The 15366-nt window shown below is 32.4% G+C and overlaps 1 protein-coding gene across 1 annotated transcript; it reads right to left on the bottom strand.

The window, feature by feature from the left end:
* Positions 1–2248: 2248 nt before the first annotated feature.
* Positions 2249–5009, bottom strand: LOC120133501 (pollen receptor-like kinase 4). Its single transcript, XM_039150074.1, has 3 exons — positions 4245–5009; positions 3517–4164; positions 2249–3006 (listed from the first exon to the last, which is right to left on the bottom strand). Exons 1-3 carry the CDS (start codon positions 4939–4941, stop codon positions 2315–2317), a joined length of 2037 nt encoding a protein of 678 aa, XP_039006005.1. The 5' UTR covers positions 4942–5009; the 3' UTR covers positions 2249–2314.
* Positions 5010–15366: the final 10357 nt, after the last annotated feature.

Genomic DNA, 15366 nt, shown 5'->3' with positions numbered 1-15366 from the left:
GAATGGAAATAATATTGATAATAATAAGAATGTGAATGATGATAATGATAGTATATATATGTATGTATTTGTTGCATGAAAGAACTTATGAGTTAGTATGACATGATAGAATTATATGTTCATGCATTATTAGGAGTTCAAGTTACCTTATATGCTTTAAATGCCTCACTAAGTCATCGACTTAGCGTGTGAGTGTTTCACACGTAGGTTCCGTGAGCAAGAAGAGGAGCATGGATAGGCAAATCAAGTCAGTTACTCCTCTCCAAAGATCATATCAGAAAAACAAGTCAGTTACTCCTCTCCAAAGATCATATCAGAAAAACATATTTTGAATAATATGTATTTTGCTATATAGAATGTAGTTGGCATGAAATAAAAAAAATTGAATTGTATCCGCTCTGATAAGTTTTGTAAACTTCTTGATGGAAATGGTATAAAATATGCATTTTGATTTAATAAAAGTCGGCATTTTCATATTTTTGTAAAAGTAATTGTTTTTAAAAGTCAGTGTGACATCTCGGACTCGTATCCGGGTCGGATACGAGTTGGGGGTGTTACAGTTCCGGTCAAGGGTCTACTTCCTTGAGTGAAAGTTAGTTACACTTGTGTTTACTGTTTAGTCACTCGTTGAATAAATTTTTATGAAGTTTTATGGGTTTTTGTTGTCTACAAATGGTTTGATTTTACGTGTTGTTGGAGAAAAAAAGAGAATTAATGAAAATCTTAAAAACAATCTTTAAATCTAATTTTAATTATGATATGCATTGAATGAAAAAATTGATTTAGAAAAAAATGTATAAATGACATGAAAAAAAAGATTGACATGGACTATTTTAATTGGTTAGGACCATTGATGATATGGTGAAAAAGGATCCATTAAGTAATTTCTCCTACTAAAGGGTGAAATGATATATTTTTTTGTTAATTTAACTTGTCCCATCACATTTTTAATGATAGATAATGGTGTTGTGTCATTTTGTAACAATTTCTATGATTCAATGACTATTATATAACTTTTGAAAGATTGATATTTAAAAGAACATTTTGATATAAATTTAATGCCTATTATGAATTTTACCTTATAAAATTAGTGGCGGTGGATATGACATTCATTCTAGAATTTTACTTTTGGTAAGAATTGTTAACGCTTGATGGTCAATTACGATTATCAGGGAGTATAGTATTCTATTTTGATACTCTTGTGTAGGTTCTTTTTTCTTTTACCACAATTATGCGTAGAAAACTCCATTTTCTTGAAACAAGGTTTATGTCGGGAAATTTTACAGTACGACATTCTTAATATATGACTAAAAAAAGATGTTATCGATTTTATTATTATTTAAATAATAAAATCAGTAAAAAATTACATAAAATATTATTATTTCTATCAATTTTGTTATTATTGGGTGTTTTACCGAGCTTTATAATATATCCGGTAAAGCGCTACCTAAAATATTATTTTTCTACCGAATATATTACCAAACTCGGTAAAGCGGCCAATAATAACAAAACCGGTAGAAATAATAATGTTTCCGGTAATTTTTACCGATTTTATTATTTAAATAATAACAAAACCGGTAGTACATTTTTTTAGCCGTATATTAAGACTGCCGCACGTGATCATTTCATGGATTGTGTCACCATCCAAGCGCCATGTCTCATTGTTTTCCCAGATCATGTGTTTCTGTTGGTTTTACTACAATGGAGAAACCTGATATAATTTCTAGATCAATCGCCACAGTTCTCACTGAATATATATATGAAATCTATTCATACTCTCAACATGCAGAATTTGTGAATCCGAGGAAAAATTTGCAGATTGTCTTGTAGATATGGCAAAAACCATCAAATTTATATAACAAGAATGCCATGGAAGACATGTTTAGTTTGTCCAATAAAGATAAGATTTGATGGAATCCAAGTACAAAAATAAATAAATAAATACATGTGTAGGCCATGTAGACCTGCTTTTAATTTATGTTATCTTAGAAATTATTCAGAGAAAAAAATTATTAGAATCACTAATATAACAAATGAAAAAAATAAACAAAAAAACTAGCAACAAATATTTGCATTTGTTTCCTTTTAATTCCAAAGAAAATTGTATCAAATATTTGCTTTTTTGTTCTGTATTTCCTTCACCAACTTAGAAAATGTACGAACCAGCTCCGAATTACGGCCCAACCAGGCTTTTCAATATTTTACATGTGGAGAGAAAAGCTTAACTCCCTTGTTGTTCTTCATGAAAAGACATAGCCGGGACATTTGGTTTCCTTACATTCGCATCTTTTTCACCCCCTTGAATCTGTAAAGCTCAACGATTAAAGGACGAAGAATCACCCTTCACTTTACTATGTTTATGTTTCCGGGATATAATCACGTTCACTTCACCTATGGTTGAAGACGAGTCTTCGTCGTCGTAGTCGTGGTCGTCTCCGGCTTTCAACCCTTCAATCTCTTTCAACACTTCCTTCAACTCGGGTCTTGCCTCCGAATCCTCATTGCAACAACTTAACCCGATATTCAACACGTTTATCATTTCGTCTTTACAGTTCTTCGCTCCTTTCATTTCCTTGTCGAACACGTCACTGATCTTCTTGTCCTTAACCATCTTATTCACCCATGTGGCTAAATTCATGTTACTATCGTAACTGGCTGTTAGGTAGTTCTCTGGAAACCTACCGGTTAAGATCTCGAGGATGAGTATGCCTAGGCACCACACGTCGGTTTTCCTGCTTATGCGACCAGTCTTGTCGTACTCCGGTGATTTGTACGCTGTCATCAACTTGTGAGCCTGATCCTGGTTTATCAATGATCTTAAAGCATAGTCACACAAGAGAGGCTCAAAGTTCTTGTCCAAAAGCACGTTGGAAGATTTCAAATGCCCATGCGGAACAACTATGGTAGGCAGCTGGTTGTAGAGATAATTCAAACCCTTGGTAACTCCTTTTATGATATTCAACCGAGTCGGCCAATCAAGACCCGGATTATCACAGGAACGGTTGGCTGTACAAAAGAAAAAACTCGAGTTAGTAATTTTACATATGAGAATAAATTTATCTCATTGATTGTTGATAGTTGACTCCTTTTAATTTGAATAGAAAATTACAGTAGACGAAATAATAACCGTTGATTGATATTTTTCAATTAGAAAAAGTTGATTATAAAAGGAGGGTTTTAAAATAATAGAGATCTCATATTCATCTCAGAGTTGTGTTGAGGGCTATTTATAGGGAGAGTAGTTGGTGTCAATATGAGGTAATCATAATTATTTGGAGACTATTGAATTATATAAATTTGATAGTTAGATATTGAATTTCTTTATAATATGTCACGCGAAGTCTTGTCTATACGATGTAGTTATCTCGAAAAGCTGTGCTCAAAGAATATGAGTTCTTTGGAAGCTCCTATAAGCAGACGAATCAATGCGAGGATCTTTACTGATGGAAGATAATCTCCAGCGATATAAAAAATAAGATATCCAGAAAAAAGAGAATTAGGGAATGGGAATCTCACCATGAAGATGACTAGCCACGCTACCATCAACCATGAAGCTGGTAACCAATAGTTTTTCCTCTTTCCTATAGTAATAAGCCAATAAAGGGTGCAAGTTCTGATGGTTCAACCTTCCTAATCGTCTCATATGCTCGTTAAATTCTTCCTTCCCCACGTTATTCATTTGCTTATAGTTCTTCACCACCACCACTTCACCTTGCCCTATCATGGCCTTGTACGAAGCTCCGAAATTCCCACTACCCAGAATCTCAGCCGAGGCTTTCAATAGATCTTGCAAGTCGAACCTTTGGACATCATCTTTCAAGAATATCAATTCAGTCCTTTTCACATTGGGAGCTAGAGTTGGCTGTGGAGCTTTCTTTTCCTTTTCGACCGAAGGTGATGGCGGCGGCCTATATGACTCGACAACGAATGCTTCCTCCTCCGATGTTTTATATTGTCCTCTCCGCCGTAGGAGAAAGAGGATGAGTAATAAAATAACCAGTACTAAAGCTACAGATACCACAATAAGAGCAATCTTTAGACCAGTTGATGACTTTTTAATTATGGGTGGCAGAGGGGTAGGCGGGGAGCTAGGCGGAGAGCCGGGCAGCGGAGGGCTGAGATTACCGCATTCTTTGAGAGGTGGTCCGCATAGATTTTTGTTCCCTGCACCACAACAGAAGATATGAACCAATACATAAAGATTTTTACAGTCTTCAAGTACAAAATGCATGCAGTGGGGGTACCTGAGAAAAAATGGGCAGCCATTTTGCTTAAGCTTTTAGGAATAGGACCCTCAAATTGGTTGTTAGCCAAGTTCACCATCTTCAATTCGTTCCCGGTAAATTCAGGCACCGGGCCACTAAATTCGTTCCCCTCCAATTTCAGAATTGCTAGCTTAGGCAATTTAGTTAGCGATAAAGGAATTTTACCACTAAAAAGATTATTTGCCAAAAACACTTTCCTCAACGATTTCATCCCATCAAATATATCATCAGGAATCTCCCCAGAAAAATGATTATTCGATAAGAACAAAGCCTGCAATCTCCTTAGCTGCTTCATCTCAGGCATTTTGCCTTCAAAGTTATTGTTCATAAGACTTATAGTGCGCAAGTCCTCCAATGGGTCAAGACTTTCAATATTCACCACCCCTGATAGACCCATGTTCTCAAGTTGCAAACCCAGAACTTTACCGTTCTCGCTGCAAAGAACGCCAACCCAATTTGCTGCCTTTCCTGTACATGGACTAATCGAAGCATTCCAATTGGAAAGACCCGATGGGTCCGTAAACGAGTCCCGAAACGTCAAGAGGGGCTCAATCTCCTCCGGGTCACCGGCCGAGAGGACCACCATTAACGATGATGATAAAAAAACAGTAAGTGCAAGGAATAACGATGGATTTGGCATGCGCACAAGCCTAGCTATGTGCGTGCCCATTACCATTGCTTGCTACAACGTGGGAGCTTTGGTATCTAAGCAGTAAACACAGGCGTCGATATTGGAAACGGGTTTTGATTTTGATTGCATGAGCTTAATGAATTATGATCTCATTTCTTTATTTTCCTCGCATTTACTTGGTAATTTTCGTGGATTGTTGTTGCTGTGTTTTTGGGAGAAGGGAAGGAGTGAGGGATGAAAGGGAGTTGAAGAAGAAAATCAGGGGACAAACGCCACAGCACGATACGTTTGGCGTAAAATCCCAAGAATAGGAGAGTTGGTGAGGATTTCTGTAATAAAAGGATGGAAGGAAGAGAGGGTCCAAAGTTGGTGAATTTGAGTAAACATTGCTATATTCTTAGCTATAGGGCATGATTTTGTGGTTTAGAAGCTGAGCTGTGCGCCAGAGAAATGTAAGGCCTGCCTTCGAATTTTAAGCATTTTTGCACTCGTTTTTCATTTTGATGGTTTTAACCATTTCTCTATTTATAGCTTTTGTCTAGGGGATACCTATAATAAGATCAAGTTTAAACTCTAAAGCCTCAACTTTCAGAGCCCCCCCCCCCCCCCAAAATCTAGCTTAAGGTTTTATGCATGACCCCTCGTGTACCAAAAAATGTTCAATTAGATTAAACTCTATATTTAGTATAATATTCAATTATGCCTAAATAAATTTTTTTTAAAATCGTCACATTTCCTTAATTGATATTAAACAAATAAAAATAAGATTAAAAAAATATGTTATTAATATATTACGTGGATATCATTTTTACTCCTATTAGTTAATGTAGCCTTTAGTATTCTTCAATGAATTAAAAAGATGAAATGCCAAATGATTTGACTATTCACATGTATTATAATTATTAGAGAGCATTCATCATCCATATATATATATATATATATATATATATATATATATGGGGTTCATGTACTTGTCAAAATAAGGAAAAAATATAATACATCTATCTCTATTTTCTCTTCTATATCTCTCCTTTATTTAAAAATAAGTTATTAGCACGATCCAAAAATATTGTTGGGCAAGGCTGAACAAAAGTGAACCCAACGTTACCAATTTCAGTCAAGTGTGTAGATCTCAATAATCTAGCATCTATTAAGATATAATTTACTATCATTGTTCCGACATGAATTCTTTTATTGAGATTTACTATTTAAGTGAAACTTACTTTTTAAAGAGATTTATGACCTTGCATGATTTTTTTTTTTTAATTTTGGCATGTGTGAATAGTTTTATTTTATGTTTTCCTTTACTATATATTATTTAAGGCTTGTCCATTACTTTATTCATATGAATTTGTTATAATATACAAGTCTCTTGTTTGTAATAATGATTTAATCTAGAGATCTCGTATATATTAGCTTAACTTGTAAAACATGTTTTGTTGTTTGAATTTCTTATCATCTATTACCAGGATTAGAGTTTATCCATGCCTTGTCATTTTAATTATAATTTTCCCTTTTTTTTAAGATTTTATTTTCATGTTTATAACATTTTTTGGTATGCGTATGAGTAAACGACATTCACTTAATTGGTTTCTTTAATTATAATAGTGATCATGTCAAATCTTACAAAGCTTGAATTTATGCCCTAAGACATCATTGGAAATAACTATTTATCAGATGCTGAAATTCACTTGGATGCAAATGGTATTAGTGAGACCATTCAAGAAGGAAATAAAGCAACAACTCAAGATAAGGCTAAAGCCATGATATTCCTTCGCCATCACCTTCATGAAGGTCTTAAGACTGAATACTTGACTGTTAAAGACCCTCAACTGAATTACACCCAACTGGATCTACTCTATTCACTGAACTGAATGTGACAACTAAAAATGGGTAAGAATTGAAAGAAAGAAACCATGCCAATGACAGTGGTAATGGACGCGGCCGTGGTCATGGTTATAGTCGTGAACGAGGACGTGGATCTAGATATGGTCAAGGTGGTCATTTTAGAAACTCATATTCCCGTAGGAAGTGGAATCGTAAAGATGAAAGCAAGCATGAGAAAGAAAAGGAAAACAATGTGACCAATAAATGTTATCGTTGTGGAGGAAAATATCATTGGTCACGTCTATGTCGTACTCAAAAGCACCTAGTTGATTTTTATTAGCAATCACTAAAATAGAAGGGAAAGAAAATAGAGACAAAACTTGTGTATTAAAATGGCGAAGGTGATTTTGATGCTAGCAATACAACCCACTTGGAAACTGCTGATTTTTATTTTACCCTTGAAGGAAATAATTAAGTCCACAAATTTTTATTGATCGTCCTAAACTCTATCAACTTATGTTTATTTTTAATTATCAACGTCTATGTAGCTCATGTTTATACACGGAATGGTCTTGCATAATCTTTAATTAAGCGACTTAAATTGATAGCAAGACCATTACTTATGAAGTTTAAACTCCCAATCACTGATTGGGGCATGGAATTTTACATGGGGTGGCATTGATTCGCATCAGACCAACAAGTTATCATAAAATCTCCTCATTACAAATGGTTCATGGTCAAGAACCAAATATATCTCATCTAAGAATTTTTGGATGTGTCGTATATGTTCCAATAACTCCACCATATAGAACTAAGATGGGTCCTTAGAGAAGGTTGGGTATATATGTTGGATTTAAATCCCCGTGATAAATGATATCTAGAACCATCTACTGAGAATTTATTTATTGCTCGTTTTGCGAATTGTCATTTTGACGAGTCGGTTTTTCGAACATTAGGGGGGAGAGATCAAACAACTGGTAAAGGAAATTAATTGGAAAGAATTATCATTGTCTCATCTTGATACTCGTACTAAGCTGTAACACCCATTTCCCGTATACGTTACCACATACAAGTTCAATATGTCACAATTCTTTCAATACAATCTTTATTCGAAAATCACTAAAATTTTATTTCTTTATAGATTCATTCAATTATTATCAAAGATCATAAAATATTTCATTTCGATAGCATTAATAATCATTTTCACTAAAATACTAATCAACAAACCATTATTCATAAACAGTAATAATAAGTATCATCTATTTAAACAAGATTCAAACATATCTATTTTAAATATCATAACCACATAATATACATGTCAACTAGTACTATCAACATTAAAAAAAATGCCATATTGATTCTGGAGCGGATATGATCTTCAAAAGTTGATGATGGGCCTAGTTCCTCACTCCCAACGCTCTTTATTTCCTACGTGTGAAAATCATCTCACGCTAAGTATACACTTAGTGAGGCATTATAATTCTAATAATAAAAAAAGTAAAACATATGTATAACAAAACATAACATATATATAAAATATGAAAACATTATATAAAATTGATTTCTAATTCATCAAACCATATATAAAATATTCAATGTCAAACCAAGTTCTCAATAAAAGCTCTTCATTCGATCATATCAATCAACCTGTATATTCACATATCATTTCATATCACAATCCATTGTATGATAATTGAGAATACATAGTACGGAAATCACATACAAATGAATCATATACAATTTAACCACCTTGTAAACAATTTGCAATTTTAATGCCATATAACTTATTTTCAATTAAATCAATCAACTAGTACATTTCCATTTCAGATCAATCATGTGCCTTTCACTTTATTCATTTCATAGCATGTATCATTCACTTTCATTTCATAGCATATAATATTTACCTTTTTATTTCATATTCCAATGTAAACCACTGAGAGTGCAAGGTATGCGAGTTAGACGAGCATATACATATAACACACAAGTACTGTATAACACATTATCAATGTGCAATAATAAGGAATTCATCGCACCATCATCACATATGTGCAGACACCATTTTCATATATGTGCCATAAAATGTATTCCTGGTACTTTAGCACCACAGACGTCAGACATGTACTAAGTACCATATAGTAGCACCACTGTCACACAGATGTTAGACACGTGTTAAGTTTCATATAGTAGCACCACCGTCACACAGACGTTTGACACGTGTTATAAGTATAATGCAGTTGCTAGTAGCACCACCGTCACATAAGTGACGTCAGACATGTGATAAATATAATGCTCAAACTCTATGGCATGCCAATTATACATATGACTCTCAATGCATTTACAATGGACATTTTCATTAAATCATATATCATTCATTTATCAGAATCTTTTCAAACATCATTACAATCAAGTATCATAAATCATTCACATATCATAATCTTTTTAAATAATAACAAAATAAAGTATCATGTAATATATATTTCTCAATGCTTAGTAATAAAACTCATACAAATTCTATCGATACTTATTCGATACTAAATCCATTTCAAAACGTCAATGCTAACCATAACACTTAAAATATAACTTCAATCCTCTTATCATTCATGTCAACTCATAACTCAATCAATCATTTCAAATTCCACCATCTAACCATTAAAATGAATTCTTTTAAATTTTTTCTCAACATTTCCTATTTATTCAAAATAGTCCCTTGCCATTTAACTTCAATTCCAAGCATCAAAAAATATAATCAAGCATTCTAATTATACATTTAAACATTACTCTTCAACTTCTATTCCATTTCCACTTCAATTCTAAAATTTTCATATTCTGACAACTTGCACTACCTTTAAAGAATCATTATTATATATTAATCTACACACTGAAATTTAATTCTGTTTGTTCTGTTTGAAACTAGATTCAAATAAAAATATAAAAATATAAAGCAATCCTTCTAATTCAACTTGTACAATTTATAGTGAATTTCCTAATCCAATTTTCAGAATTTGTTTTGAGCAGAATTTCTTGCCCTCTTTTCTGACCTATCATCAATCAAAAATTCATATATTTCATTATACACGTAGAAATCAATTTCCGTTTGTTTTAAACAAAAGTATATTGACATACAAACACAAAGGTATAAAAATCACCTCCTAATAACTTTTATAGAAGTTTTGGTGATTTTTCAAACTTACTGCCAGATTAAAAAATCTAAACAATTTTCATTGTTTTGTATCCTTAATTTCTTCACCAATTCTTATAACTTGCACTTTGGTCCTTAAATTTTAACAAACTTACAAATTGGTCCAAATTTTTTTCTAAAGCTTGCATAATCATCCATTCATCATGTCTAACCTTAAAATAATTTTTCACAAAATTTTCCATATAAACTTCATATTGGTCGAATATACCATAATCACTTTGACTTGGTTTCCAACTTGATTCAAGTATGAATTCAACTTCTAAACATCATTTCAAATCCTTTAAAATAAAATCCTTATCAATCTCAATTCAAACAACCAATTTCATCATAAACCCTAGCATGGCAGAATATAGTATATGCATTTCTAGGTGGTTCTAACCTCCCCTTAATCCATCCTTAATTCATCAAAACCTAACCTCCCCTTAATCCATATAAAATGCATGAAACTAATGCCTAAAAGGTACCAAATGATAGAGAATTTCACGTAGATCAATTTTGTATTTCATGATTTCATCCAAAATCCTAATAAATTGGCTTGAAAAATCAAAATAATTTTTTTCTTACCTTGGCATGGCTCACAGAAATGGAGGGGAAAGATGAAAAATTCTCTTCAAAATTCTTCATCTTTACTTATTAAATAAATGAATTAAAATTTTATTTAATGAAAAATTACCAATTTACCCTTAAAATTTAAATATCTTTACCAATTTACCCTTGAACTTCATGATAATTACTAAATTATCATGCTTTCATCATCCCTTAAATTATCAGTCAAACATGAACAATAATTTCTCATCTTCCAATTTTACCCTTGTAATTTTCCAAAAATTACAATATACTAACTCAATCCAACGATTCATATTTAACATGGAAGAATCAACTTGAATCCAATGATCCATATTAAATCTTTCAAATTTAAATCATGCAAATGACATTATTAACCTTACCTTATCATCTTTCAAAATATCTCAAAAATATGATTCGATTCGATTATTCAAATTTTTCCTCGACTTTATCGCTTGATAGCTTTTAATACAAAATCCGTATGAAAAATATGAAACCCATGGAAACATCATTCTTGGGGATGAACTATTTACTTACGAGACCAGAGTACATATTTTTTTAAAATTACACTTTGGTCCTTGAAATTTTCAAAGTTTATACTTTGGTCACTAAATTTTCAAAATTTACATTTTGACCACTAACTGAAATTTTAGGGTATTACATAAACAATGTGAATTAGAGATTCAAAAGATTATTCATTTATAAAGTTTAGCTAATGAATTGCTAGGCGTATTTATTGACCCAAAGAGAATGGCTAAGTCACATATATCTGCTGTGAATGCCCCAATAACACTTGACATCCCAGAAGGACAAACACTAGTTGCTAATGGGTCTAATGCACGCCTGAAGCGTGGTAGACCATTTGGTTTCAAAGATAAGAATTCTTGAAAAAGAAAATGAGCAAAGAAGAATGATGGTCAAATTGAGGAAACAATGGTTTTACCAAGATCTCCAGAAGAGAATTTAGACATGGCTGGGAAAATAGTTTCAGAAGAAACTCAAGTACCTGAAAATGAAGAGATCTCTATTGATTATTTCATGTCCAGTATTAAATGGAACCAAAATCAAATCGATGTCGATGATTTTTTACATGCAATGTATCACTAGATGTTATGAATGACAAAGAGGATCATGAACCAAAATCAATTAAGGAATATAGACAAAGAGATGATTGGCCAAGATGGAAAGAAGCAATTGAAGCAAAATTGAAATTGCTAGCGAAAAGAGAAGTGTTTGGACTAGTAATTCATACACCTGCAGGTGTGAAGCCAGTAAGATACAAATGGGTCTTTGTGCGTAAAAGATATGAAAAATGAGAAATTGTGAGATATAAAAAACGTTTACTTGCACAATGATTCACACAAAGAACTGGAATTGATTATGAGGAGACATATTCTCCAGTGGTAGATGCAACTACACTTAGATTTTTGATAAGTATGGCTATAAGGGAAGGGCTTGATTTACGCCTAATGGATATAGTAACAACTTATTTGTATGGCCCATCGGATACTAACGTTTACATGAAAATCCCTGAGGAATTTAAACTGCCAGAAGCAGTGAATTCAGGTTTTCGAGAACATTATTCAATCAAATTAAATAGATCCCTCTATGGACTGAAATAATCCGGACACATATGGTATAATCGCCTAAGTGAGTTTTTGTTAAAAAAGTGTTATAAGAATGATCCAATTTACCCGTGTATTTTTATTAAGAAGTCTGGAACTGGATACATTATTATTGCAGTATACGTTGATGATTTAAATATCATTGGAACTCTTGAAGAGATTCAAATTGCAGTTGATTGTTTAAAGAAAGAATTCGAGATGAAAGATCTTGGAAAAAAGAATATTTTTTTGGTTACAAATTGAGCACCTAAAAGATGAAATCCTTGTGCATCAATCAACATATATAGAAAACGTGCTAAAATAATTTTATATGGATAAATTGCATCCAGTGACTACCCCAATAGTTGTAAGAGCACTTGAACCGAGTAAAGATCCTTTTCGTCCTAAGGAAGATGATGAAGTTTTTCTTGGTCTCGAAGTATCATACCTCAATGTAATTGGGGAATTGATGTATCTTGCTAGTCATACCCGACTTGATATATCATTTTCTGTAAATTTACTGGCAAGATTTAGCTCATGCCCAACTCGAAGACATTGGATTGAAGTTAAGCAAGTATTTTGTTATCTCAAATGAACAAAAGATATAGATTTGTTTTTCCATAATAAATCCAAAACAAAGTTGATTGGTTTTGCAGATGTAGGATTTATGTCAGATCCTCATAATGGTAAACACAAATTGGATATGTTTTTACATATGGTGGTACATCAATCTATTGGCACTCCATGAAGAAAACGATTACAACAAATTCTTATAATCATGCAGAAATCTTAGCAATCCATGAAGCTAGTCATGAATGTCTATGGCTAAGATCTATGATTTAGCACATAGAGAATAACTGTGGTTTATCATTTGGAAAAGAAGTTGATAATGTCTTGTTTGAAGATAATACAACATGTATTAAACAACTCAAGAGTGGGTACATCAAAGGTGATAGAACTAAACACATTGTACCTAAATTCTTCTTCACTCATGACCTTTGGAAACTTAAAGAGATAAAAGGTAATCAGACCAATTCAAGTGAGAATTTGACAGATTATTCACAAAGGCACTTCCTAGATCTGTGTTTCAGACGTTAGTACACTACATTGAAATGTGTCACCTTAGGGGGTGTTTGGATGGGGGAATGTGGGATTCCCATGGGAATGGAATCCACATTCCCCCGTTTGGTTAGCCCGGGAATCTCATTCCCGGTAATGTAAGATTACCAATAGTGGATTTTTTGGGGTATATTACCGGGAATGTCATTACCTCCATTTCCTTAGGTATTGTTGGATTCCCAGCATTTTGGACTAAAATGCCCTTAATTTTTTTAAATATCATTTTTCTGTCATTGAATAATAAAAATTCTACGAATGTTAAATTACAAATGTATCCTTAAACTATTTTAGATTTACAAAAAAAGTCTATAATTAAAATTTTATATGAAGTTCAGGGGTTAAAATAAAATTTCACCCTTTCATTAAACCTTTTTATATTTTCAATTTTGTAAAAAAAATTATATAAATTTTATGAATTTAAATTTTTTAAAGAAAATATATAAATATTTTCCAACTTGTTAAAAAAAACAAATATATAATAAGGACAATTTGGTCAAATATACATTCCAATAATCTTTTATTCTTTTAACCAAACACGGTAATCTTACATTCCTGCTAAGCCAACCAAACACAAAATACAACATTCCCAGTGATCATATTCCCTGATAATCTTATATTCCCATTGATAATCTTCCATTCCGTGAACCAAACACACCCTTAGAGATCTCAAGTGATGTAGCCATTATGGGGAGTAAATACGCGTTGTACTCTTTTTTCCCTAACCTTGGTTTTTTCCCTATGGGTTTCCAGGTAAGGTTTTTAATGAGGTAGCATGTCAAACATATAATTATTTACACTTTTCTTTCACTAGGTTTTTATCCCACTAGGTTTTTCCTAATAAAGTTTTAACAAGGAACAATTAGATTATGAGCATCCAAGGGGGAGTGTTATGAATATATTACGTGGATGTCATTATTACTCCTATTAGTTAATGTGACTTTTAGCATTCTTCAATAAATTGAGAAGATGAAACGCCAAAGGACTTGACTCTTCACATGTATTATAATTATTAGATAGCATCCTTTATCCCTATATATATGGGGTTTATGTACTCATCAAAATAAGGAAATAATATATATACATTTTTCTCTATTTTTTTCTCCCGTATCTCCTTTATTTTAAAATAAAATCACTATAGATCTATTTGTTTTAGATTCATAATTGTAAAGAAAAAGAAATGGAATAAAAGTAAAGTAAAAAAAAGGAATGCTAAGAAAAGGAAATAATTTCTTTTTCTCTTTCCCTAGTCCGTGCCATCGACAAGCTTCGGAGGAAAGCTTGTGTAACTACTATCTTGTGGACTCCTCGTCAAGCTAAAAGTCTTGCAAATGCCCGGGTCAAATCTGCTGATATTCACAACGTCAGCACCATTGTCTTTGAAGAACCACCTCTTGATCTTCTCCAGCTTCTAGATAGAGATAAGTCAAGCTTGAGTCCAATGTAAACTTTTATAGTTTAGCTTTCTTATTTTCAAAATAGAATTGCCCGTCCAGCTTAGTTGATAGAGCGCAAGACTCTTAATATTGTGGTCGTGGGATCGAGTTCCACGGTGGGTACTTTCATAATTGCCGGAGGTCTTCCACAGAAGTTGCTCTTAACCTAGTATTAGGAGCAACCTACTACCCTACCTCTCCCTTACCTCATTACATATGGGAATAGGGTTAGCTAATTTTTTTTTTCAAATAAAAAAAGTACTATTATAAAATTTAGATTGACAATTAAATCAATCATATAATTTATTTTTAAATCAAATAATTAAATCATCAATTAAATAAAAATAAATAATATTTTCAATAATATTTTCTTAGAATAAAATATATAAATGGTCCATCGATTATAGGGTATTACTTTATTGAGTCTCTAACTCTTAAAAGTTATAAAATGGTTTCCGACTATTCATATGTTCTAAACTCATTCTTGTCCGTTAAAACATTGACATCAATCTAAACTGAAAGTTAACCTTCTGATTGAGGTATGATAAAATCATATTTTAATGATGTCTCTTGATACCATAATTATTTTCAAACATTGATTTGACATCATAAAGTAAACATAAATTCAATCAACAAAAATTCAATATTTTGGCAACATATTTTATCATAAATGATGAGTTTGAAACATATGAATAGTCAGGTGATCATTTTGTAATATTAATAG

Source organism: Hibiscus syriacus, unplaced genomic scaffold (assembly GCF_006381635.1).
Source record: "Hibiscus syriacus cultivar Baekdansim isolate YM2019G1 unplaced genomic scaffold, ASM638163v2 tig00110580_pilon, whole genome shotgun sequence".
Lineage (NCBI taxonomy): Eukaryota > Viridiplantae > Streptophyta > Magnoliopsida > Malvales > Malvaceae > Hibiscus > Hibiscus syriacus.
This window is presented reverse-complemented; position numbering and strand designations above follow the sequence as displayed.